We start from the raw sequence: 27888 nt of genomic DNA on the forward strand, positions 1-27888 counted from the left end.
TGATCACCAGGCCCTATCCTGTGAGATATCTTATCTGTTCTTTGGAAGGCATTTCTCTATAAATAGCTACTGAGCTGCCTTCTTCATGAACATAGAGGCAATAATTTTCACAACAACATTCAAAGGGCCAACTAGGTCCATCCTTGTCATTTTTCCCTCTGATCCAGACGGTACACTTTCTCTGAACATTTTTTCGACTCAGAGGGCAGTCAGTGCAATTATTTGTCCCCAATTAAAACTATTTTGCAAATGAGCAAGAAAAAGCACCAGCTTGGAACGGGGAGGAGTTGTGTGGCTTGTTCTCCGTGAGAAGGCAGCAGCCACATGGCGTAAGAAGCGTCTGGTTAGGTTCATAGTTAACCTGAAAACCATCCTGGCAGAAGCAGCCTGTCAGTTCTGGTCCAGGAATTCCAACTGCTATTTCAGTTGTTACGGAAACTGACCGCACTGCTTCCTAAAGAATTCATTATTCCAACAATATTTGTTGTTCTAGTCATTCTGGGGCATCTAAATGAGTGATGCAGACACAGGGATAGAGAAGCACAGCGGAGGAAGGCTGGAGATCAGAGAAGACCGCACAGAGACCTAAGAATTAAACCTGACCTTGGGGCATGATTAGTCAGGGGAGAAGACATTTCAGGTGAGAGGACTGGCAAAAGCAGAGGAAAGTTCAAGAGATAATAATGGTGCAGGTGAGGTTGGGGCTGAAGACTCCTGTGTGGGAAAAGGGGAAGACACGTTGAGGCCAGTAGGGAGAGCGCTTTGGAGGCCAGACTAAGGAGTTGGACCCTTCTGTGGGCAAAAGGGAACCAGGAGACTTTAAACCAGGATACTTTAGGAATATTAATATTATTATCTTAAGACTAACAGTGAAGATGTCAACCTAGGTTCTGGCTAATACTACAACCCCACCTGTCTTGGTAGCTGTCAGGACAATAATTTGAAAAATGAAAAATTCAGCCATCTTCTCATATAGACAAAACCACACTTACTTTACTGAAATCAGCTGACTGTGGTGATTAAAGCTCATCAAAACTGCTATGGGTGTGTCGACGACAGCCCGAGTATTTTTATGAGCTTCAAATTGACCTGCAATAATACAGCCTCAAAATACCATCCTGCCATCTGTCGAGAAAGTACAGTTGATCCTTGAACAATGCAGGGCTTATGGGTGCGAACCCTCCCTGCAATTGAAAATCCATGTATGACTTATAGCCAGCTCTCTGAATACTTGGTTCCTGCTGATACATGGTTCTGAATCCGTGGATTTAACCAACCTGGACCGGGTAGTACTGTAGTATTTATTATTGAAAAAAATCAGCGTATAAGTGGACCCGTGCAGTTCAAACCCATGCTGTTCAAGGCTTAAGTATATTTAGAACTAAAGCCTTAATTTTCAAGCAGAATCCAGTAAATAGCCTAGAAGGAGAACCATCATTTTCCTTCTCATTGCAGTTGCTTTGTACATGGCCCAAACAGTAAGCTGAAATCCTTCTTTTCTAGAATAGTGACTGACTAACAAGTTGAAGTACAGGACAGTCTGGTTGATATAAAAAAAAAGAAAACCTTTATTCAGAGCGGCAGTTTTTAGTGTGGTCTGTGGACCCTGGAGGGTCTTAAGGTTTGTCTGGTGACAGACTTTTTTTTTTTTCTTGGCCGCACTGCATGGCATGTGGGATCTTAGTTCCCCAACCAAGGATCAAACCTGCATCCCCTGCATCGGAAGCGCGGTATCTCAACCACTGGATCACCAGGGAAGTCTTGATGCCAGATTTTATATTGTGCTATTTCACCTTCTGAAGGGCACAGGGCTTAGTAACAGGTGAGCTGAGATCTTTAGGCCTGGCTAGATAGAAGCAATATTTGAAAATACACTCAAAATTCAAGTATGGTGCCAAACAATGGGTAAATCTGAAATAATATTATTCTTAGAGACAATAACAACCACCACAAAACATGCTGTACTATTTTAAAAAGCTTTTTTTTGGACCACATTATTAAAAACACAGATTGCTATGTGATAATAAAGCCTCATTCTTTGGATTCCTGAACTTCAAGTTTAAAGAGTTTCCCCTTTTCCTAATTTGGCCTCTAAGATAAAAGCTGGACAGAAAGTATAATTTATTGTGTATATTCTAGATGCCAAGATAATTGATTAAAATTTGTGTGGAAAGGGAAATATTCTTTGAAATTATGATGATGAGTTTCTTTTTGGTAAGGAGTAGACATAATGTACCTTTACTTTCTGAAAAGAATGTAAACTAAGTGAGGCAATTGTCCATCCAGTTCCCAAGGCTAAGGTCAACTAGAGACAAGCAGGTCAGAAACAGAGCTCAGTTGAGCTCAAGAATTCTCACTGCTTAGACACGCTGTTCACTTTGGCTAGACTTCGTCTTCCTCTCACCTGCCACTAATCCCTTCAGTCATCCATCTTGTCCTTTAGTTCCCTGCTTAAATGTCGCTTTCACAGGGACTTCCCTGATCACCCATTTTTACCCCAAACACTTCACCCTGCTTGTTCGCTGTTTCAGCTCATTTCCTTCCCAATGCTTTTCAAGGTTTGTGATAATAACCTGATTAGTTCTCCTTTTCCTCTCTGATCCCTGCTCACTGCCCAGCATGGGTCCAATATTCAGTAAGTAGTTGGTGGATGATTAAATGTGGGGGACCGTCTAGGGTGACAACCCACATAACTCAGTTGTGGGGTGAGGAGGGCCTGGAAATGGGGAACCACAGCCACGGACCCTGGTCTCCTCTCTGCTACCAGTTGTTTGAATGACCTGCTTCAAAACCCTTAAATTCTCTGTGACTCAGTTTCTTCATCTGACAATTAGGGAGGTTTACTGAAAGATTTCCAAGGAAGAATCCTGACTTTAGGGTGCAAGATTCTAAGTATATCTGAGTATATTTCTAGGGTGCTGATAACCATTCTTTTTCCCACTCATTGAGGAGGTGTGGACCTTTTCATTATTTCTGAATATAAATAGGTATTTTCTGAAAAATGTACAGTATTAAGTGAGTGTATTAACTTTTCTATAGACTTGACTAGCTAGAGGGAAAAGCACTAAGTTTTGGGAGGTGATCTGACGATATTTTGTCCTATTCTATGTAATTTTAACTGCTGTGCAACTAGTCCCATTTATTCCCAAGAGAAAAACTGGAAATCTGATTCTCATACTAATAAGCTCTGTGACCTTGGACAAGTTGCTTAACCTCCTGAGGCTCGCTTTTCTTGTCTGTGTAATAGATATATAATAGGGATAGACTGCCAACCTATAAGATTGTGAAAGGATTAAACGAGATAACTTGGAACATAATAGGTGCTCAGAAAATGCTGGTTAACCCGAAATGAATTTTGTCCCACAATTTATTTCCCAATGAGTTTCTTTGCACTAGGGCATAAAACAAACAAGATTGTTTTTGTTGTTAGCTGTATGGAATGCAGGGTATGGTTATTAAGGTATACTTGAATATGTGGTTACTGACGTATTTAGTTTAGGGAGGAGCAGGTCATTGTTCAAACAGAAAAGGTGTTAGATTTTAATAGACATAGGCATCCTTTTACCTGTGGGATTATAATGCATTTTATTATCATAGAGCTAAACTCAGGAGTTTGATATTCCTTAGAGTCCTGCTTTGTCTATGCTGAAAAGATACAAAGCCAAAGTAATATAAAACTGTATAAATGAAAGGAATGATCCGGAAGCCTCGGGGGTGTAATCTTGACTAAAAAAGGGCCAAGACTTCAAAACAGGTTGAGAAATGAGTAGTCTTTTTTCCTTACCACATGGTTATTATTAGCAATTACAGTTGAAAATTTGAGGGCTGTTACTCACCAATCAGGAAAATAATTTTACACTTTCTCAAATCTTCCGTGAAACCTTTAAAATAAGAATAATTTAAGTTATACAGAAAGAAAAACTGTATTGAAACCCTGGTTTTATACTATATAGTATATAGTATTATATAGTATAGTATAATATATACTATTACATTATGTATTATAGTATACAGTATTCTATATAATATATAGAGAATAGATAGGATAGAGATAAAACAAAAGTCATGAAGGTGGGGAGTGAGAGCTGAATCTTGGGAACCACTGCTTTAAGGCAAAGGAATGATTAGGGATTTTTGGCAAAGTGTGAAACTCTGCAGAGTTTGAGGAGCCCTAAAAGATTTCCAGTTGTCACGTGATGTAGTAGGTAGTCATGAAATGGTTCACTTATATACACAATGCTACATTTTTGCAGGAATCCACTATTAGTTGAGTGAAAGGCCCAACTCTACCAGAGAGAGATAGAGACAGAGAGCGACAGAGAGAGAGAGAGAGAAGAGAGAGAGAGAGAGAGAGGGAATAGGGCATGAAGAATTGAGTTGGGGTAGAAGAAGAAGGAGACAAGGAAAAAGAGCTGGAAACAGAGGAAAGAGGTGAATTTGGGGGTCTTTGGAACCATTTGGTTTTCACATGAAAGGATTTTTTGTTATCGTTCTCTGAAATCAAACAGATGCTTCAGTCTCTTTAGAGAATAGCCCATGCTGACTGGAAAAATCGAGTATTATCTGGAGCTTTCTGTTAAAGGCAGATAGATTGATGCTTTTAACACGTGGAGCCAAACGGTCATCTCATGTTCTCCATACTTCGTTTACTTTTTTCTTCTAGTTTACTTTTATGAAGCTGAGCAACATTTAATGTATTTGCAATCTAGGAAAGTGGTTATTATTGTTAGTATTAGTATGGTTATCTTATTCCAGTTTAAAAAAATAGTTATTTTTTAAAAATGACTAGTTATTTTTAAAAATTAATGATGGTACATTCATAAAATGATAGTACATTCATACAATGTGGTCATTACAAATTAGGTTTATAGAGAGTTTTCAATGACATGGGAACATGCTTATGTTATGATAGGTACAAAATATTGGAGATAATGTTTGTACGTACACATGTATTCTCAACTAGGTAAAAATAGGTATATAGACAGTACACTACAATAAAATAAACCAGAATGTTACCCATGATTATTCAGAGGTCATAAGGTCTTAGATGGCTCTTATTTTCTACCTTAAAAAAATTTCCATATGAATGTGTGTTAATTTTATAACCAGGAAAAGAGGAAACGTTATTCAGCAATCAATCAATCCCCATCCAGTTGGGGCTGAGTTGATTATTTGCACTTGCTTCATGTTTATGTGCCTTTTCCTCATGAGTCACCATTATGTCATTTGGTGACTGCAATTTTTACATCCTGCTCTTGCCATTATCATCAAATGACACTTTATCTACTACCCCATGCTCATGGAGCAGCAGGATTAGAGCTGGGGTTATTTAGAAAGCCAATTCACTTACTTGTATATGCTCCCAGTCAATGTAAATATATTTCCACGGACCATAATTATAACAACAGTTATCACAGAGTGGAAATGATAGCAGGTATTTTTTTTCTAGGGCAATCATGAAACTTATCTTTTTCTGGACAAACTCAAATTCACATAATTTTATCTATTTTCAGTTCCATGTGTAGCTAATTATGGTTGGATTTTTTTAGTTTTGGCAAGACTTTTAACATGACAAAATTATGAAGCAGTATAATTTAGGTGTTTCTTAAGTTGCATCCCAATGGTACACTGCAGAGTAGTAACCACGATGCAGGAAAAAGACTTTTGTGTTCCAATAAAATTTGAAGAATGGTGAATTAAAGATAGCCAGCTCTCTTTCCTACAGGACATGTGGGAGTCTTGCTGTGCTCTTATATATGTGAATCTTCCAAAGGGGATTGGGTATTGTGTTTTCCAAACATTTTAACCAGAGCATCCTCTCTTCACTGAGCGTCTTGGGGCTCATGTTCTCTGGGCAGTGAGGAAATGCATCTCTTAGTAAGGCGTCCCTTTGATTCTTTACGTGGACCAAAAGGGGAGAGATCCAAAGAGTCCCAATCTTAATCATGTTCCCTGGCTAAGGGAAAAGTACAAGCTGTTGGTAGATTGTTATCTCTTAGTGGTGTTTAATAAAAAAAGACATGCTCAGAGCTACTAAAATGACAACTTTGGTCTGATCAGTAAATAAAGCTCACCTCCTATGGTGTCTTCTTCAAACACATTTAACTGGTCATCACCCTGTTTATAAAAAATGAAAATATTAGATGATAATACTAACAGGCATTGTACTAAACTTCTTGCCAGCATTAACATACTTAACCTTCCAAACGACTCTGTGAAGGAGGTACCATTATTACCCAGCTTTTACAGATGAAAACCATACTGAGTTCAAGAAGTTAGTTGCCCAAGGCCACATAGTCGTGAGGGACAAAGCCCAGATTTAAACCTGGGCTGTCTGTCCCCAGAGTTCATGCTCTTTGTAACAGGTGCAATATCCTGCCTTTTTCCTTGGTGCATAACTCTCTGTGGTCAGAAAAGCTGACGTAAAGAAGACAAAACTGACAGAAGTACTTGAAGCTCACTGATAGGAGGAGTACAACTATTTTACAAACAACTCCATGATTTACAGCTGGACTTGGCAAACTTTCTGCAAAGGGCCAGATAGTAAACATTTTCAGCATTGTGAGCCATATGGTCTTACTACTTAACCAACAGCCTCAGTTTGCCAATCCCTGAACGAAAGCATGAGATAAGGGAAGTTGGAATGACCAGCTTTGATTGATGCCTGCCTTTTAAATTTCCATTTTATTTTTTAATCAAACAGCTCCTCCCTTTTCCTTACAGAAAAACCTATGATGGTTGGGAAAAAAATCCAGAAAGGAAATCTGTAAAAAGGCATTGGTGAGATTTCTCACTCCCACCTATGTCTCTATCCATCCCATTTTCTCACTCCCTCATCCCTTAGAGATAACCACTCATAAAAGTTTTTTGGGGGGTATCTTTCCGGATACACAAAAACTGACTTCTAGATATCTATGGATACACTTGAGTATAACTATATGATCTTATTACCTCCATTACACAGAAAGAAGCAAACATATTATGTATGCATATGTGTCTATAATATACATACTAATCTGATAATACTGTTCTTCCCTTTGCTTTTTCACTAATCAATATATCCAGGAGAACCTTCTGTACCCGTACAGATGTTCTTGGGTTATACAGTATTCCACTGTATGGAAGGTACCATAGTTGTTATTGTTTTTAACTAGTTCTTTATTGATGGACCATTGAGTTGTTCACAATCTTGGACTATTTTTGAAAAAGTAGCACAATGAATAAACTCATATAAATGTCATTTCACACATATATACCTGTAGGATAAATTCCCAGAGAGCGTGCTGTGCAGGCAAAGAATAAATGTATTTATAATTTTGATAGATGTTTCCAAACTGCTCCCCCTAGAGGCTGTGTAGTTTTTCAGGGACAGCCTCTGGCTCATGCTTTACTCCAGCCTCTTGCCTCTAATTTGCTTTGATACAGGAGTCAGTTAAATGAGGTTGCCTGGTTGTATTAATGCTCCCTTTAGGTAAATTGCCACAAAAGCACTTTGTTTGAAAACAGAGCCTTGCCATCCTTTTTTAGAACATACGCCTTCAGGGCAACTTTATTGCTTGTCTTCCTAGATTTGCCTGTGTATCCAGAGCTATTCCAGGTGAGGGAAGAGTATTCAATGGACTAGTTATTCAGGGACACATTTACATTAATTAACTCCTTTCCATGAATAGAAGAAAACAACCACTATTCCTCAGTGAGCCTCCGCCCACTTCCCTTACTGAAATCATTGCATTTCACATTGTGCAGGGATCGTCTAATCCAACTCTACCACCCCTGCTCTCCCATTTTACAGATGAGGAAATTGGTAGTTGCAGAGGCCATGTGAGGGGCCCGTGGCCATATCATCATGTCCTTAGTGAGGCCAGGGTTGGGATGAGAACTGCATCTCCTACCACACAGTCTGGCTCCTAGAGATTTAGTCCCATCATCTTAGCTACCATAGTGGACTTGTTAGTGTCCTGCTGCTCAGCTGGCTGGTACACCCATCCCCCAGCTGCTGCTAAGAGCACACAGGAGTCTGGTTCCTCCCTCAAGCTGGGATGACTCTGGTATAAGTTGTTCCCCAGTGGTCCCCTTGAGATCAAGTTGAAGCTAATATCCAGCTGGCTTCTCCCCCTGCCCTATCCTGCGTCTCTCCCTGTCTCGCAAGAGCACACCCAATAACACACTTGCAAAGAATCCCCATCTTAGCCTCTGCTTCTAGGGAAGCCCACATGAGACAGGGACCTATTTGAAGCAATTAATATGTTTGCCTAAGATGCAGCTACATAGAAAGAGGCTCAGTAGCCTTTGCTGGAAAAGAATCGTTTAATCAGACTCTGCTTATTGCTTGTCAAACAGCTATTGAATATATTCAGGTAACGTTAAGAGGAAACCATGAGGTCTTTTCTCTCGATTTTTAATATTATTGTTGAATTATCAGACTTACACCCACCTTATAGACCAAACTGTAACAGATCTTTCTTGTACCTGGCTATCATGTCTTGGGAGTTTGATCAGGGTTAATCTGAATTCATAAAACAATGCACCAGGTTATAAAAGGGCCTTTCTGACCTTTATTTGGCTTCTTGAGTCTGACCTGCTTTTATCCACAGCTCTTATTCACAGTCTTCTGTTCTGTTTGCCCAAGTGCTTCAGATGATCCCCAGCTTCATTTCCATGAATGCATTGATAGTGAACAAGTTTCTGGAGCATAGATGCAACCGTCAAACACTCTCCATCAGGAAAGTGCTACACTGCACCCACTGACATGAAAACCCAGGTGAATGGGATGTTTGATTGCAGGGTGTTATTTTCCAGTGATGCCCAATGAACTTCACAATTGATCTTTTGTAGATAAAATTGATCTGACATCTAAACACACACACATACATGAAACAACCAGTGAAAGGCAAACACTTCTGGTTTTGGTGAAAAGATGTCATACAGCCTCCGGGGGCCCTAATTCTTTTTCTTTTCAAATGCTAGGTGTGTTCTGCATAAGAGGCATTAATTTCAGAATGTCAGTTATATAAGGTGCAAAATGTTAGATAAGCTTCTTGGAGAAATGGCTGATAAGGTGTTTATATCCAGTTCCACTGTAGCTGCATCTTCTGTGAGGCATTCTCGGAGAAAACACAACCCACCAACAACCCAGTTCCACCCTGGGTACCTGTGGGTGCCTCTGGGGGTTGCAGCCTTTTACCTTGTTGCTGCTGTATCCACTAAGCCCTTTGTTGCCTGTAAGTCTGAATGCGGGGTTAGACTTTGTGGGTACAGTGAGACACAGAAGACTTTCTGCAGTGTAAAACTAGGCTTTCGGGGCATGAAGCGGCATACCAAGTATGAAGAAGCTTACAAAGAGAGGTAGTACAAAAACAAGCACAGATTTATGTAAGTGCCATTTGTGACTCACTAGTCTGGAACCCAGACACAGCCTGCAATGACGCTGTTAATACTGGCGAAGGTAGGAAAGCCTGCAGCAAAACCACTAGCCCCCCCAAACCCAACTCAGGTCGACACATTTTTTTGTGTGATCGGTATTTGATAATATGTTGGTAGTTGATGGTGAGAAATCTAGAATCCTGTTGAACACATTTAGAACCTCAGGGTAGGATTGGTGGCTTTATGGGGAAGCTGGATTTGGACTACAGATTGGTTTTGCTCTCTATCCCTCATTCCCAGTCAAGCCAGAGCCGTAGGAGAGTAAAAGCAACCTGCATTCAACTCTACTTCCCTGCGTGGATCCGTAGGCAAGCAACTACTTCTGCAAGGCTGGATTCTGGTATTCTTTGTAGGAAGAGCAGCTAATTGGTATGTGTTTGTGTTTTCCTTTTGGATCAGAGGTCCTATTATCTTCACCTTGAGATATGGATGTTTGGTTGCTCCCAGTGCCTTGAATTATTGAAGTTTTGGTGGGCAAGATCAAAACAGCATAGCTTCATAGATGGTTCACCATCTATGGTGAAGTTCTTCATCCTGCTTTGATGTCACCACAGCATCTGCTCCTGGTTACGGGACCAGCGGCCCTGTCACAAGCAGATCATGTCATAACATGAAGCTGACACTTAAGCAGTGCTTTACAGCTCTGGCAGCATTTCTACAGATATGAGCTTACTGGATCCTTGCTGCAACCCTGATAGGAATGATGTAACTAAAGTTCTGTTGTACCACTGGATTGGGATGTATCTGAGCTTCCACTGCGCGCAGAGCTGGGCTGAGGACTGACCTCAGTGCCCTGATACCAAGCTACATTTCCTCATCAGCATCCTCTTACTGTTATGTGTGTGGGGGGGGCAGTCATCAGATCCTCTACTGCCCCTCCTTGAGTAGATGGTGTTGATTTTTAAAATCCTTTTGGGGACCACAAAACAAAACCTCCCCTGGGAAAGAGAGGGAAGTAGTAGGTCATTTTGGGAGTGTTTTCCTAGTTCTCGTTTGTATTAAACAGTGTGTGTGTGGATGTCCCTGGTGGCACAGTGGTTAAGAATCTGCTGCCAATGCAGGGGACACGGGTTCAATCCCTGGTTTGGGAAGATCCCACATGCCGCGGAGCAACTAAGCCCCTGTGCCACAGCTACTGAGCTTGCGCTCTAGAGCCCGCGAGCCACAACTACTGAAGGCCATGCACCTAGAGGCCATACTCTGCAACAAGAGAAGCCTCCGCAGTGAGAAGCCCACGCACCGCAACGAAGAGTAGCCCCCGCTCGCCACAACTAGAGAAAGCCCATGCGCAGCAATGAAGACCCAATGCAGCCAAAAAATAAATTAAAACAAACAAACCAGTGTGTGTGTTTCATGGCATAAAAAATGTGTATAGCTTCAAGTGGGATTATGAGAAAGAGGCTTTATATAATAATAAAATGTCACAGCAAAGATTAATTTTTGGCCCTAAAATTCACAAATACTGCAAAGAAAAAAGTATTTTCTTTCTCTGGCACTGAGCACAGATAACAATCCATTTTTAATTTCTTTTCAAAATCCAAAAAAAATTGATTTCAAAGAGATTCTGTAGTTTCTGAGACAATGTGAGGAGCAGTGTTTTCTAACTTTTTCTTACTTCAACTAGTACTAAGCAGATCATCCAAATTCTGGAGAATCATGACCCATGAAATGCTAGCATATGAGGATTTTCTATTTAAGTTTGTCTAAAGACACTATCTCTGATTATAAGAAGCAATAGCAGGGAAGTAGGGCTGGGGTTGAGATGCAAAAGTTCCTGCAGTTCTCAGAAGGGTTCATCTTTACTGAGAACCAGAATCTTAACAGGAAAGAAGAATAAAAAGGAACAAATAAAACAGTACCATTTCCCCATTTTGGAGCCTGAAAATGAGATTTTTGGATTCTCTTTCTTTATGCCTGTTAAGGAACAAAAACAGCAAAACATCTCACATAAACAATTTTAAAAATGGTTATCGGGGGGTTTCCCTGGTGGCGCAGTGGTTGAGAGTCCGCCTGCCGATGCAGGGGACAAGGGTTCGTGCCCCGGTCCGGGAAGATCCCACATGCCGCGGAGCGGCTGGGCCCGTGAGCCATGGCCGCTGAGCCTGCGCGTCCGCAGCCTGTGCTCCGCAACGGGAGAGGCCACAGCAGTGAGACGCCCGCACAGCCGCAAAAAAAAAAAAAAAAAAAGGTTATCGGAACTGCTCTTTGGGTAACATTTGGAGTGTTTGCAATATGTGTGATTTCATCTGGTCCTCCAGAAAACACTAGCAGGCAGGCAGGTTTGCTATTTCCCATATTTCAGATGGGGAAACTCAGGCTCAGAAAGCTTATGTGACTTGTGCAGAATGCTCCAGCCAGTGGGGTTTCCTGATCCCCAAGCTCGGGTTCTAAACGCCTCTCCTGCTGCCCCAGAAGGAGGGTGATGACTTGTCTGTGTGTCAAGTGCAGGAGGACAGAGTGTATCGAGCGACTGCACCACAGCAGGGTAGGGAACGCTCATGGTGTCACATGAATAGAGATGAAGATGGATTCATCTGCTAAAAGAGGGACTGAAGCTGGATCCTGCTCAGCAAGTGATTTGAAGATGGAACTCTCAAGTTTTACTGGTGAATGAAGTTTTGAAATTCCTCAGATCTTCAGCAGGAGGATATTGGAAAATGGAACAATGCGTACGTTGTATCAGCAGGAGGAAGGGAGAACGGTCCTTGAGAAGTGCTTTGAGTGTCTACAGTCCTGTTCTAAAAATGTTTTCATTTACAGTAATGGGCAATTAAAAAAAAAGTGGGGGAAGTGGTATGCAATTTAATTACACCCAATAATTTATTTTACAGCAAGTTCCATTTCTCTTTCACTGAAGTCTACACAATTAGAGGTCTTGCTGTGGAAGTACTTGTATAATTGAGTAAACAGGGAGGAAAAAAATACAGGGGATGCTAGGCTAGCCTTTTCCTCATCTTATTAAATTGCAGGTTCTCTACATGAACTACTTTAAATGGTGGTTTACACATCTAGTTCGTGAGGAGGAATGATAATTTTCTTCTTTTAGGTATAAATTGAAATGTTTGTGTCTCTAATGAGAAATTTTAAAGCAAGAAGTTTCTCCCTGATGTTTTCCTGTAAGTTCCTGTTTTCATCATCTTAAAAATACGTCCAACTCAACTCATTGCTGGAAGAGCGCGGAGGAAACACTTGGTCTCGGCTTCATGGGCCAGATTTGGCCCTAGGGCTTTGCAAGGCTGGTGGTTTAAAGAAGGGGCCAAAGTTCTCATTCTGATTTCATCTCATTTAAAGTGAATGTTGGCCATAAAGTCACACCTGACTACAGTCTTACCAAGGAGAGTTATTTGGCCTTTACCACTTTTGTCTTCTGATTCCTTATGAAACAGAAATAAAATGGCAAAGCTTAGTGTCAATCATTGGGAACTACAGAGCATACTGGCCTGTCTTGGGTACTTTTGTAGATGCTATGAGGATATAGGCTCTTTATGAGATAGCCTCAGCAAAATGGAAAATCAGATTACTAGATTAAAGCATACTGTATGTGTCTTCATGTGTTTTTCAGAGAGAAAAATATTGCACAGAATCATTCATCATCCTTTGTCCCACCATCTTTCTTTAAAAAGGAAGTAAGGTTGGGAGAAGGCATATCTGCATGGGGTGAGCAAGTGGAGGGTTGGAAGAGCCCCTTGCAAACTCCTCCTGATTCCTCTTCCTTCTGAGTCCTCTGCTCATCACGGGTGTGCCCCCTGCTTCCTCGGTGGCCTGAAGTACCTCGTGCTTATCACTATTACAGATGCAACAAACAGCTTTCCATGGACCACCCATACATCTACAGTCTAGCTCTGACCTTGCCTCTACTTCTCTCACTTTCGTTATTCTCCAACTTCAGTGTCTGTCTTCAGTTCCTTGAGGTTTTAGGGGGTAAGGCTGAGTGAGGAGTGGGACAGGGTTAGTTAGTGGCCATGGAGCATAGAGCAAAGAGGAGCTAAAGATGATCTCCAGGCTGGAGTTGGGAATCAAAGAGGCAGGTCGAAAGAAGTGTTCTTTCCACTAGAAGAAATCACTAGACTTGAGACCATGGGGCTTAAGTCTCTACAAGTCCCAGGAAGGGTTCAGGAGCAGAGAACTTGGAGAGACTTCGGGGCCGTTGCTATCTACAGCTGCTACCTACAACTTGGATAAAGTTCATGCTGCTTTGCCCAAGCTAGTTAAGATAAACCCTACATGAGATAAATAAATCTGTTCATTTTCCTAGAACTTGACCTGTTTAATCTGGCCTCTGAACACCTGCCTTCTGTGTTTGTCCAGCATGGAATGCCTTCCCCTTTACCCTGAGTTTGTTTACATTCTGCCTCTCCTCCCATCCCTCCTCCTCCCTGAGCCTTCTGCAGTCACTGCTGCATCAGCGAACTCCAGGTGCATCAGTAGCTTGGCCCAGAGCATCTGTGAATGGTAATAACAGCAACAGGAGCAGGTAACATTTTTGGATCACTTGTTACATGCCAGGCACATTACTGAGCACTTAACATGGATGAACTCATTTAACTGTATTGTTATTTAACTTCTTATGTGTAGGATTCACTTTCACAATAACCCCCCTGAAGATTGGAGGCTGTCTTTCATCTTTTTGTAACCCCAGTTACTGAGATGGAGATGTGCTAAGCGAAGATTTGTAAATGATAAAGACAGTAAGTCATTTTTTTTTTCTCCAAAATTGGGGAAGAAGAGTCATATAGAAGATACAATGTGTATATTTCTCCGGAAAGAAGGGCAGAAGTAACCTAAGGAAGAAAGGTCTAAATGTCTAAGATCTATAGCTGTCCAACAGTGGAAAGGTTAATTTGGAAGGTGGAGAGCCCCCAGCGCCGGAAGTATTCAAGCAGACATGGAATGACTATCTGCCAGTGAGGAGATTCCTAGACCTTGTAAGAGGTTAGACTACATGCTGTCTAAAGCAGCTTCCAGTGCTGAGATTCTGCTGTTCATTCAACAATTCTACAAACATTTATTGAGCTCTGTGGTAGACAGAATGATATGCACATCCTCAAAGATGTCCACCTCCTAATTCTTGGAACCTGTGGATATGGTATCTTACATGGCCAAAGTGACTTGCAGATATGATTAAGTTAAGGTTCTTGAGGTAGGGAAATCATCCTGGATTATCTGGGTGGGCCCAATGTAACCACAGGAATCATTATGAGAGGCAGGACGGACGCAATCAGAGAAGATGTGACGGCAGAAGATGTCGGAGTGATGCCATTGCCGGGAGGCGGCTGCAAGCCAAGAAATGTGGGCAACCTCTAGAAGCAGAAAGAGGCAAGGAAATGGATTTCCCCCAACTACTCCAGAAGGAATGCTATCTTGCCAGGACCCTGATTTTAGCCCTGTAGACCCGTTTTGAATTTCTGACCTCCAGAACTGTAAGATAACAAATTTGTGTTATTTTAATCCACCAAGTTTGTGGCAATTTGTTATAGCAGCAATAGGAAATGAATACAAGCTCCTCCTATATGCTAGGAACTATCCTGGATGCTGGGAATGTAATAGTGAACAAATAATTTTGACTCACTGACTTATATCAGGTATTAGTATATTAGGTATTTGAGTTTGCAGCAAAGGGTTACAGATGATGTTTATCCACGGAAGCTTTTATTTGAGCAGGATTCTATGTGGAAGAAGAATGGAGCCACTCTGGGTGGAGGTGGCATGGAAGGCACCAGAGCTCTTCCAGGGCCACCTCCTCTGCCCTCCTCCCTAAGCCCTTCTGCAGACACCCCTAGGCCCCTACTCAACAGCCCACCTTCTTCTTGCAGGCTGCAGCCACCTCCCTCTTCCTCTGCATGATGGGTACAGGCTTGTGGCCAAATGTGGGCCAAAAGGATGTAAAAAGCAATCTTTGAGGGGTGGGTGCTTCAGAGGAGAGGTTTCCTTCCTATTCAGAAGAGAGAGGGACACACACGGGGAGAATCAGCCTCACTCACCCATTCCAGTTTTGCAAATGGTTGTGTGGGGAAAAGCGCTGTTTGGAGGCACTGCTGCCATCTCGCGACCTTGAAGGGAGGTCTGCCCACACACCGAGAAGGGCAGATAGGAAAGAGGGAACCGGTCTGACAGTGTGTGGCCACTGCTGCACCAACCCCACAACCATTTATCCCTGGACTGCGGTTAAGAGAGAAAACCACCTTCTAAATTGTTTGAGCCAACTGTAGTTAGATTATGTGCAGGCAACCTCACTGAATCCTACTGAATTTATCCACAGTTGCAAAATCCTTTCTTGGGTGAACAATGGTGCAAGTATATAGAATTTCAGTTTTTGCCTCTGCCTGAAAGCATTTACCACTAATTTGATACAGAAGTTATTAAAGGTTAATAATGTTCAGAATCCAGACTTAAAATCAGCATGCTTTTAGAGCTTTTGGAGGACTCTAGTTCAGTACTCTAAGCATTTGGCCGCTATACAGGTCTGGCACGTACACGTGCTGAAACTGGCAGTCTTACAGTTTCCAGGAAGGATGCTTTGTTGCTGCTCTTCTTGCTTTTCCATTACAAATTATGATCCCTTTATATTCCTTATCATCCGCTTAAGTTGTGAGTTGTTTACTTAATGCTACCCGCTTTGCACTGACAGTCTTTGTGGACAGACTAAGATCAGCAAGTTCGATGGTTCACGGATAAACTTCCAGACTATTCCAGGTACAGAATTTGCATCTCTAAACACCCCAACCTGCTGGTGCAATAACACCCCGATGGGCAGAGTTAGTTTTTTGGGAGAAAAAGGCTAACAGGTGAAGTAGGCAGTGGAGACAACTTTAAAAAAGCATTTCAGGGGCTTCCCTGGTGGTGCAATAGTTAGGATTCTGCCTGTCAGTGCAGGGGACACAGGTTCGAGCCCTGGTCTGGGAAGATCGCACATGCCGCGGAGCAACCAAGCCCGCGAGCCACAACTACTGAAGCCCGTGTACCTAGAGCCCATGCTCAGCAACGAGAAGCCACTGCAATGGGAAGCCTGCACACCGCAGCGAAGGGTAGCTCTCGCTCGCCGCAACTAGAGAAAGCCTTCGTGCATCAATGAAGACCCAAAGCAGCCAAAAATCAATAAGCAAATAAACTTATTAAAAAAAACAAAACAAAAGCATTTCAGTGCATTCTAAACCCTGAACTAATGTTTCCATCATTTTATCATATTGGTTATAATAACAATAGCTACGTTTATTGGGCATTTTCTCATTTTCAGCCTACTGAAAAAGGTGCTATCGTTCCCAGTCTACATATTTTAAGCTGTGTCTTAGGGGTTAAGGGAGGTGCCTGAGTCATGGAGCTAATGTGAGGGCTGAGATTCGAACTCAGGTCCGTCTGATTCCAAAACCTGGGCACCAACATTTAAAACTATAGCTTCTTGGGCTTCCCTGGTGGCGCAGTGGTTGACAGTCTGCCTACGGATGCAGGGGACACGGGTTCGTGCCCCGGTCCGGGAAGATCCCACGTGCCACGGAGCAGCTGGGCCCGTGAGCCATGGCCGCTGAGCCTGTGCATCCGGAGCCTGTGCTCCACAATGGGAGAGACCACAACAGTGAGAGGCCTGCGTACCACAAACAAACAAACAAAAACAAAACAAAACTATAGCTTCTAAATATGCCATTAAAATAAGAAAATTCAAAACCATGGAGACAAATTATGGGGATTGGGTTGTGTTTGTACACATATGGTGTTTTTTTTTCCTTGCAAATTCAAACACTGTTTTAGAATCACCACATACTGACCAAGCTTTTTGTCAAATAATTATTTTGTATTAAAAATAATTTTTATCTATGAATATTTCTTATTGAGGCACAATTGACAGATAACATTATAGTAGTTTCAGGTGTACAACATAATGATAGTTGTATATGCAAAATGATACCACAATAAATCTAATTTGCATTTGTTACCATTCATAGTGATAAGAACGTTTAAGATCTGCTCTCTCAGGAACTTTCAAACATGCAGTAGAGTGTTATCAACTATAGTCACCATGCTGTACCTTATATCCCCATGACTTACTTATTTTCTAACTGGAAGCTTGAACCTGTTGATCCTACCTCCCACCTCTGGCAACCACCAATCTCTTCTCTGTACCTATGAATTTGTTTGTTTTTTGATTAAACATATAAATAAGGTCATATAGTATTTGTTTGTCTCTATCTGGCATATTTCACTTAGCACAATGCCCTCAAGGTCCATCCTAGTTGTTACAAATGACAAGATTTTCTTCTTTTCTACAGCTGCATAATATGCCATTGTATGTGCATTCATTTTCTTTATACATTGATTCTACCTATGCGTAATGACGCTGCAAAAACACTTAAAAAAATGTCCAGTCCTGTGCCTCAAATATGTTTGCCTTCTCTTTTCTAGCACGCAGTAGGTGCTCAAGTGTTACCATCAAAGAGAAGTATCATTTGTTGAGTTCCTGCCAGGCACTACAGCAGTTGCTTTCACAGATATCTCATTATTCTTATGCTAATATCATGAGGTGGGCTATACTATCCTCCATTTGCAAGTGAGAAAATTAAGGCTCTGAATATTTTAGTTTATAGTTTTACTGCCTTAAAAAGAGGGAAAAGGCATATTGGTTGTTACAAAATAATTTAAAAAATTTATATTGGAGTACAGTTGATTTACAATGTTGTGTTAGTTTCAGGTGTACAGCAAAGTGATTCAGTTATACATATACATATATCCACTCTTTTTTTAAAGATTCTTTTCCCATATAGTCCACTACAGAGTACTGAGTAGAGTTCCCTGTGCTATACAGTAGGTCTTTATTAGATATCTATTTTATATATAGTAGTGTGTATTGTTACAAAATAATTTTGAGGTTGTTCCTTTTCTGTATCATCATATCAAACAGTCTGTGATAGGTTAGTGGCAACTGTGGCCTCACATTTTCTCTCTTCTCTGCATTCTTGCTCTTGCAATGTCACTTTGCACATACTCTCATTGAGCGGTGAATCTCATTCCGTGCCCTTGAATCTGTGCCAATCAGACTTGCTCCAGCCAACAGAATGAGGAAGAGTGCTGGTGTGCCGTTTCTGAGGCTATGCTTCAAGAACCTTTCTTGCTTCCACATTCTCCCTTGGTCCCCCACCCCTGCCATGAGGATGAATCTGAGGTAGCCTGCTTGAGGATGGGAGGCCGTGTGGAACAGAGTTCCATTCATCCCAGAGAGGCCATCCTAGACCAGCCGGGCCCTGGCTGACCCAGCAGTTGACCAGTTAGGGCTCTATAAAGAAGCAGAACTAGCAGGATATAACTCTACCTATGTATCTCTATCTCTATCAGAGATTTACTACAAGGAATTGGCTTACACAATTGTGGAGGCTGGCTAGGCAATTCTGAAATCTAGAGGACAGGCTGGCAGGCTGGAAACTCTAGGGCAGGAGGTGACACTGTAGCCCATAGAATTTCCTCTTCCTCAGGGAAACCTCAGTTTTGCTCTTAAGACCTTTCAGCTGATTGGATGAGGCCCATCCGTATTATCAAAGATAATCTCACTATTGGTAGAAACGTAAATTGGTGCAGCTACTATGGAAAACAGTATGGAGGTTCCTCAAAAAATTAAAAATAGAGCTACCATACAACCCAGCAATTCCACTTCTGGGTTTTTATATGAAGGAGATGAAATCACTCTCTTTTTTTTTAACATCTTTATTGGGGTATAATTGCTTTACAATGATGTGTTAGTTTCTGCTTTATAACAAAGTGAATCAGTTATACATATACATATGTTCCCATATCTCTTCCCTCTTGTGTCTCCCTCCCTCCCACCCTCCCTATCCCACCCCTCCAGGCAGTCACAAAGCACCGGGCCAATGTCCCTGTGCCTTGCGGCTGCTTCCCACTAGCTATCTACCTTACGTTTGTTAGTGTGTGTATGTCCATGACTCTCTCTTACCCTGTCACAGCTCACCCTTCCCCCTCCCCATATCCTCAAGTGCGTTCTCCAGTAGGTCTGTGTCTTTATTCCCGTCTTACCCCTAGGTTCTTCATGACACTTTTTTCTCTTCTTAAATTCCATATATATGTGTTAGCATATGGTATTTGTCTTTTTCTTTCTGACTTACTTCACTCTGTATGACAGACTCTAGGTCTATCCACCTCATTACAAATAGCTCAATTTCGTTTCTTTTTATGGCTGAGTAATATTCCATTGTATATATGTGCCACATCTTCTTTATCCATTCATCTGATGATGGGCACTTAGCTTGTTTCCATCACTGGGCTATTGTAAATAGAGCTGCAATGAACATTTTGGTACATGACGCTTTTTGAATTTTGGTTTTCTCAGGGTATATGCCCAGTAGTGGGATTGCTGGGTCATATGGTAGTTCTATTTGTAGTTTTTTAAGGAACCTCCGTACTGTTCTCCATAGTGGCTGAACCAATTCACATTCCCACCAGCAGTGCAAGAGTGTTCCCTTTTCTCCACACCCTCTCCAGCATTTATTGTTTCTAGATTTTTTGATGATGGCCATTCTGACTGGTATGAGATGATATCTCATTGTAGTTTTGATTTGCGTTTCTCTAATGATTAATGATGTTGAGCATTCTTTCATGTGTTTGGTGGCAGTCTGTATATCTTCTTTGGAGAAATGTCTATTTAGGCCTTCTGCCAATTTTTGGATTGGGTTGTTTGTTTTTTTGTTATTGGGCTGCTTGTAAATTTTGGAGATTAATCCTTTGTCAGTTGCTTCATTTGCAAATATTTTCTCCCATTCTGAGGGTTGTCTTTTGGTCTTGTTTATGGTTTCCTTTGCTGTGCAAAAGCTTTGAAGTCTCATTAGGTCCCATTTGTTTATTTTTGTTTTTATTTCCATTACTCTAGGAGATGGGTCAAAAAGGATCTTGCTGTGATTTATGTCATAGAGTGTTCTGCCTATGTTTCCTCTAAGAGTTTTATAGTTTCTGGCCTCACATTTAGGTCTTTAATCCATTTTGAGCTTATTTTTGTGTATGGTGTTAGGGAGTGATCTAATCGCATACTTTTACATGTATCTGTCCAATTTTCCCTGCACCACTTATTGAAGAGGCTGTCCTTTCTCCACTGTACATTCCTGCCACCTTTATCAAAGATAAGGTGTCCATATGTCCGTGGGTTTATCTCTGGGCTTTCTATCCTGTTCCATTGATCTATCTTTCTGTTTTTGTGCCAGTACCATACTGTCTTGATTACTGTAGCTTTGTAGTATAGTCTGAAGTCAGGGAGCCTGATTCCTCCGGCTCCGTTTTTCGTTCTCAAGATTGCTTTGGCTATTCGGGGTCTTTTGTGTTTCAATACAAATTGTGAAAATTTTGTTCTGGTTCTGTGAAAAATGCCAGTGGTAGTTTGATAGGGATTGCATTGAATCTATAGATTGCTTTGGGTAGTAGAGTCATTTTCACAATGTTGATTCTTCCAATCCAAGAACATGGTATATCTCTCCATCTATTTGTATCATCTTTAATTTCTTTCATCAGTGTCTTATAATTTTCTGCATACAGGTCTTTTGTCTACTTAGGTAGGTTTATTCCTAGATATTTTATTCTTTTTGTTGCAATGGTAAAGGGGAGTGTTTTCTTGATTTCAATTTCAGATTTTTCATCATTAGTGTATAGGAATGCCAGAGATTTCTGTGGATTCTCTATGTATAGTATCATGTCATCTGCAAACAGTGACAGCTTTACTTCTTCTTTTCCAATTTGGATTCCTTTTATTTCCTTTTCTTCTCTGATTGCTGTGGCTAAAACTTCCAAAACTATGTTGAATAAGAGTGGTGAGAGTGGGCAACCTTGTCTTGTTCCTGATCTTAGTGGAAATGCTTTCAGTTTTTCACCATTGAGGATGATGTTGGCTGTGGGCTTGACATATATGACGTTTATTATGTTGAGGAAAGTTCCCTCTATGCCTACTTTCTGTAGGGTTTTTATCATAAATGGGTGTTGAATTTTGTCAAATCTTTCTCTGCATCTATTGAGGAAATCACTCTCTTGAAAATATATCTGCACTCTCATGTTTATCATAGTATTAATCACAGTAGCCAAGACAAGGAAGCAATCTAACTGTCCATTGACAGACGAATGGATAAAGAAAATGTGGTATATACACACAATGGAATATTATTCAGCCATAAAAAAGGGAATCCTGCCATTTGCAACAACATGGATGGATCTTGAGGGATTATGCTAAGTGAAATAAGTCAGATGGAGAAAGACAAATACTATATGATCTCACTTTTTTGTGGAATCTAAAAAAGAAAACAACCATAGATACAGAGAACAGACTGGTGGTTGCCAGAGGTGGGGCTGGGGGATGAGCAAAATGAGTGAAGGTGGCAAAAAGAACTACAAATCTCCAGTTCTAAGGTAAATAAGTCCTGGGGATGTAATAATATACAGCATGGTGACTATAGTTAATAATATTGTATTGTATCTTTGACAGATGCTAAGAGAGTAGATCTTAAAAGATATCACAAGAAAACAAATTTGTTAACTATGTGTGGTGATGAATGTTAACTAGACATATTGCAGTGATCATTTTGCAATATATACATATGTCAAATCATTACGTTGCATACCTAAAAATAACACAATATTATGTCAGTTATATCTCAGTTTAAAAAAAGATGATCTCCTTTACATAAAGTCAACTGATTGTAGATATTAAACCATATTTACAAAATACCTTCACAGTAATGCCTGGATTGGTGTTTGATTAAATAATGAGGGACTATATCCTAGCCAAGTTAACACATAAAAGTGACCGTCACACTGTGGATGTGTGAGAGCTGAGTCCAGCTGACTTCAGCTTTCATCAGTGGATCTGCTCAGTCAACGCTAGTGTCTCAAGAAAAATAATAAATGGATGTTGTTTTAAATTCTGGGCAGTTTCACAGCAGTAGTTCACTGATACATAGCACCTCTTATTTTGAAACGGTATTTGGAAATCCTTCATCCCAAGCACTCTGCCCTCTCGATTTGGGCTCTCTGTTATAACTTTCCCAACACAATGCAGAAGAGAGCTAAGTTTGGTTTCTGGAATGAACTAGCTGTGAGCCTCCTGGAACATGTTGTACTTTATATCACTTCTTTGTTTTAAAATCTTAGTACAAAGTTCCACAGGAGGAAAAGAGAAACATTTTATAATCTTTTGAAAAACTTTTGACAAAGAGTATTTGGGGAATACTTAAAAGGTACTGATGACATCATATTGGAAAAGCGCACATTCAACCCACTACCAAAAAGCAACCAGATATAGGAGACAAGGAAGCCAGCCTGCTCTCTACTACTGCTCAGTCCCTCGTACAGAACGCTGCGCAGAAAAAAGAAACAACTGCCAAAGCAGAAATAAAGGAAGCTCAGGTAAGACAAGGTTTTGACCATTAGCTTCGCAAATACACACATACATTGTCAGCCTTGGCCTTCCCGAGTGTTGTCCCTGCTCTGATTATACTCACTACTCAGAAGCAGGCCCTGTGCAAGAGACTGCAGGGTGGAAAGAGGGATACTCATGGTTGTGAGTATGTTCAGGAACCCTGCGCAGGAGAAATCAGGACCCCTGCTTTACAAGAAAGGAAACCGAGGCCTGGGGGTAGGGGTGACACAAGTGTCAATGTCACACCTCTGGACGTGAGCCAGGGGATCAGATACAAAGACCCAGTGAGCTTTCCCCGATCTATGAATGAACAAGAGAGGAGACGACATTATTTTCTACGCAGGAGTTATGTTAGCACATATTCCAGGAGTTACTATTTGTTATACATCCACACATGTCCACATCTAAGTTAATCTGGTCCCACAGAACACACTGTATTTTCTCTAGATTTCAATGTCTTGTATTTGTGTAGTGTCTCACTCAATGGAGAATGTTTCCATTTCTAACACCTGCCACGCAGTGTGGCATGCTAAGAAAGGTGCTGGATTCCTAGGAGTTGGGTTTGAGTCCAAACTGCTGGGTGTTTTTGGTCATGTCAGTGAGGCCTTCATTCAACACCGAGGCCCGCTCTGCCAAGCACCGGCCTGGGTGAGCAAACACACATGGTCCCTGCACTTACGAGCTTCGTGTCTAGCTGGGGAGACATATTAATTAGATAATCACATAAAGAAATGTATATTAAATATGGATCTATATAAAACACAGGGTCTTAGGAAAGTTAAATCAGGAGCTCTGGGGCTTCCCTGGTGGCTCAGTGGTTGAGGGTCCGCTTGCCGATGCAGGGAATGTGGGTTCGTGCGTGCTCCGGTCCGGGGAGATCCCGCGTGCCGCGGGGCGGCTGGGCCCGTGAGCTGCGGCCGCTGAGCCTGCGCGTCCGGAGCCTGTGCTATGCGGGGGGAGAGGCCACAGCAGTGAGAGGCCCGCGTACCGCAAAAAAAAAAAAAAGTGAAACAGGAGCTCTGGTATGCACTGGGGTCAGGGAGTGGGCGCTAAGTTGGCCAAGTGGGCAAGGGGGAACGGTGGGTGGGGAAAGACAAGCCTGTCCCAGCCGGAAGAGCCCTCAGCTGCTGCAAAGGAGGAGCAGACCACACCCTAGAGGAGCCGCGGGAGGCCAGCAGGGCTGGACACAGAGTCGGGAGGCTGGGAGGACGGTGCGCTGAGGCATCCTGCGGGCCTCAGGGCCACGGTGAGGACTCAGGTCTTACCGCAGGAACAAAGCGCAGAGAGGCATTGAGGACAAGCAGGGACGTGACATGATTGGTTCCGTGTTGCATTAAGATTATTCCGTGAACCATGGCTTAGAGGTGTCCTGTCTGAAGTGCTGAGAGCAATGCGCACGCCAGAGGGTGGTGGTTAAGAGGAAATGAGGCAATTAAAAGTTTTATAAATAGCAAATTATTGTACACATCTAAGGTGCTCTTATTATATCCTTTGTTTCTTAGTATATCAGGCAGGAGTTTTTTTTTTTGTTTTTTTTGGGTTTTTTTGCGGTACACGGGCCTCTCACTGCTGTGGCCTCTCCCGTTGCGGAGCACAGGCTCCGGACGCGCAGGCTCAGCGGCCATGGCTCACGGGCCCAGCCGCTCCGCGGCATGTGGGATCTTCCCGGACCAGGGCACGAACCCGTGTCCCCTGCATCGGCAGGCGGACTCTCAACCACTGCGCCACCAGGGAAGCCCAGGAGTTATTTTTCGTGTCTTCAGAAAAGTCACATCTCTTGTTTAATGTTCTAAGTCTGGGGTGCTAGAACCCACCCACTGTTCCCACCTACTTTTCCCTTACAGGATCCACTCCACTACCTTAACAATAGAAATCTATAAAAGCGGCCTTCCGTGGAAGTTGGAGGTAAGCAAATGTTACCCCAGAAAATTCTGAGATGAAATCTGGGGCTCACGTTCCCAACCACGAAGACAGCAGGCCTAGCATCTGGCTTGGCAGGGAGAGGGAAGCAGGACACGCTACTTGAAATGCAAAGTGAGGCTCAGAGTCTTAGGAAAGACTTGGGGAAAATATCTCACCACACGTTACCTTCTTTCTTTCTTTTTAAAAAAAGAATGTTCAGCTCAAGAACAACTAGAGTACATTTTTCTTCCTTTTTTTTCACTTAATTGAGCAGTTGCCACAGCAACTCAAGAACAGACTACTCACTGCCTTCAGTGAATTGCAGATACACAGTTTTCATCAACAGCAAGTGGCAGTGAGCTTTTAAAAAAGGTAATCTTGAGCTGTTGCTTTTTTTTCCTGGCCTGATATCAGTATTCTCTGTCCATAGCACCCTGAAGTGGTAGCACTTTGCTTTCATGAATGAGAAAAAATGAGAAAAATATGTCCCGGGGAGAGAGGGCTTAGAAATTTCATCAGGATTTGGACCTGCCAGCAAGTCAACAACACCCCTCCAGGCTCATCTGTGTCATTGTCTGCTCCCACATACCCTCCTGGCTGTTCCCCTGTGTGCACAACCATTTCCAACCTCGATACTCAGCCTTTTATTTTTACCTAAATGACCTGCCTAGCTTCCTACAACTCCTCTTGTTAGAAGGCCCATTTTAAGACTGAACTCAAGAAACTCTCTCCTTCCTCTCATTGGGATTAATCTCCTTCTCCGATGTGCTCACAGAGCGTGTTATGTCTCTGTGATAGTGCACACCATATCATACTCTCAGTTAGTTGTGAATTTTATTTATCTTTTCATCTTCCACAGTGCCTTGAACACAGAACATAGTAAGTGGCTCCCTCCTCATTAACTCATAGCACTTCTATAATTTCTCAATGCAATGAACATTTATTGGACTCTCTGCTCAGCCCCCATCCTGCCCCTAAAATGTGACTCTAGCCACCGGTGACTGGATCAGCAGTGCACCCAAACCAAGTTTGGACAATTAACATCCTTCCCTATGAATTCAGATGGAGAGAGATTGGCTTCTGTGTTGGCTGGACCAGTTGGTAGACCACCATGTAAATACGACTAGCAAAAGAAACAGGTCTGCAAAGAGAGAAAAGAAGGTAATGCATAGAGGGGTGCAGACATACAGTGGAGGGAAATTCTTAATGGCCTTTCAGCACCTAATTCAGCATTGTTCCAAGTGCTTGGGTACATTCTTCTTTGGATGTGCAAGAGGTCCCCAAAGCTTTATAATAAGTTTACCTTTATGGTGAAGCTAAACAGGTGTTTGTAACCTGCAACCAAAAGAATCTTAACTAAGGTACTCACATAATGAGGGTATGTTTTTGTAACATGCTTATCTTTCCCACAAGCCTGAGATCTTTGAAGGTAAGGACTAAGAGAATCTTAATTAAATTTGGTAACCCCAGAATCTGGCACTGTGTCCGGAATTTAGTAGGTGTTAAATACATAGTTGTTGAATCGACATATTGACATTTTCTTGACTCAGATGAGATGCTTTATAAAAGCACTAAATCAATGTGGGCCTAACTTATTAACAGACTAACTCTGCTGAGCTCTGGCCACTTACTCCTCTCCAGAGGAGAGGGGGAGTATTTGGGAGAATTCTCAATTGTTCCAAAGTCAGGCAGGGAGAAGGGGTCTCCCTCAGACATTAGGAGGGAAGAAGGTCCTCCCTCCCACATTCTCCTGTAGTTTTTTGAAATGGTTCATTAATTCACACCCAACTAATCCATATTTATGATAATCCCACAGGATTATCCATTAAGATCAGAATTCTTTGCATGCCATAAAAAAGGATTTGATGTTAAGCTTCAGATAAAGCAGCAGGGATACAATTAAATTAGTCAAGAGAAAAAATTTTCAGATACCCTGAGGCAATGCAGAGGTTCTAGTTTACCACAGAATTGATATAAATTACTTTTCTTCATTAAAGCAGGGTTCAAGTTATTAATAATAATATTCTTAGCTTATCTCAAGAATATTTTCAGCAAATCCAGTTTTATTATATTAAGGTATAGAGACCTACAAAATTCCCCAATTATTGTGTGTTTTTTCTACTTTTATGCAACTACTCAAAAATGGTGAGGAAGCATATTGACTAGTATTGAAAGAGGTTCACAACATAGTGTTATGTGAATAAATAGGCAACTAAAGAGTAGAAATACTGTGATCCCATTTTTATAAAAATATATGTATACACAAAAGTTCTTTATAAAAATTAAAATGTTAGCATATTAAATGGTTTAAACGTGGGTCCATGGTTATAGATCCTTTTCCTTTTATTTATTTGTTTGCTTGTTTCATTTTAAAGTTTTTTATTTTTTTTATTGTGGTATAACTGACATATATTAGTTTCAGGTGTACAACATAATGATTTGATATTTATATATATTGCAAAATGATCACCACATAAGTCTAGTTAACATCTTTCACCATACATAGTTATAATTTTTTTTGTTGTGATGAGAACTTTTAAGATCTACTCTCTTAGCAACTTTCAAAAATGCAATACAGTACATTATTAACTATAGTTGCCATGTTGTATATTACATCCCCAGGTCTTATTTATTTTATAACTGGGAAGTTTGTACCTTTTGACCCTCTTCACCCATTTCACCTACTTCCCCCCAGCCCCTGCTTCTGACAACCACCAAATTTGTTCTCTGTAACTATGAACTTGGGTTTTAAAAAAATTTTTTAATTCCACCTGTAAATGATATTATACAGTATTTGTCTTTTTTTTTAACATCTTTATTGGAGTATAATTGCTTTACAGTGGTGTGTTAGTTTCTGCTGTATAACAAAGTGAATCAGCTATATGTATACATATATCCCCATTTCTCCTCCCTCTTGCATCTCCCTCCCACACTCCCTATCCCACCCCTCTAGGTGGTCACAAAGCACAGAGCTGATCTCGCTGTGCCATGTGACTGCTTCCTACTAGCTATCTATTTTACATTTGGTAGTGTATATATGTCCCTCCTACACTCTCACTTCGTCCCAGCTTACCCTTCCTTTTCCTTTTAAATACATCTTATAATTTCTATAAAATAAACATGTACTACTCAAGTAAAAAAAATATTAAACAGAAAATTCAGGACTCACATAA

General features: G+C 41.4%; 1 protein-coding gene across 1 annotated transcript in view; it reads right to left on the reverse strand.

The window, feature by feature from the left end:
* Nucleotides 1-27888, reverse strand: part of AK5 (adenylate kinase 5) — a 238174-nt gene that overhangs the window by 56716 nt on the left and 153570 nt on the right. Inside the window, exons 8-9 of the mRNA XM_089920808.1 lie at nt 6075-6117; nt 3837-3881 (exon numbers count right to left, since the gene is read on the reverse strand). Of these exons, the coding sequence (XP_089776934.1) occupies nt 3837-3881; nt 6075-6117 (88 nt within the window). The remainder of the gene's footprint in view (nt 1-3836; nt 3882-6074; nt 6118-27888) is intronic.

This window comes from Delphinapterus leucas, chromosome 1 (genome assembly GCF_059928025.1).
Source record: "Delphinapterus leucas isolate spDelLeu-1000000601 "Yukka" chromosome 1, BTC_Dleu_Yukka2, whole genome shotgun sequence".
NCBI classification, from domain to species: Eukaryota; Metazoa; Chordata; class Mammalia; order Artiodactyla; family Monodontidae; genus Delphinapterus; species Delphinapterus leucas.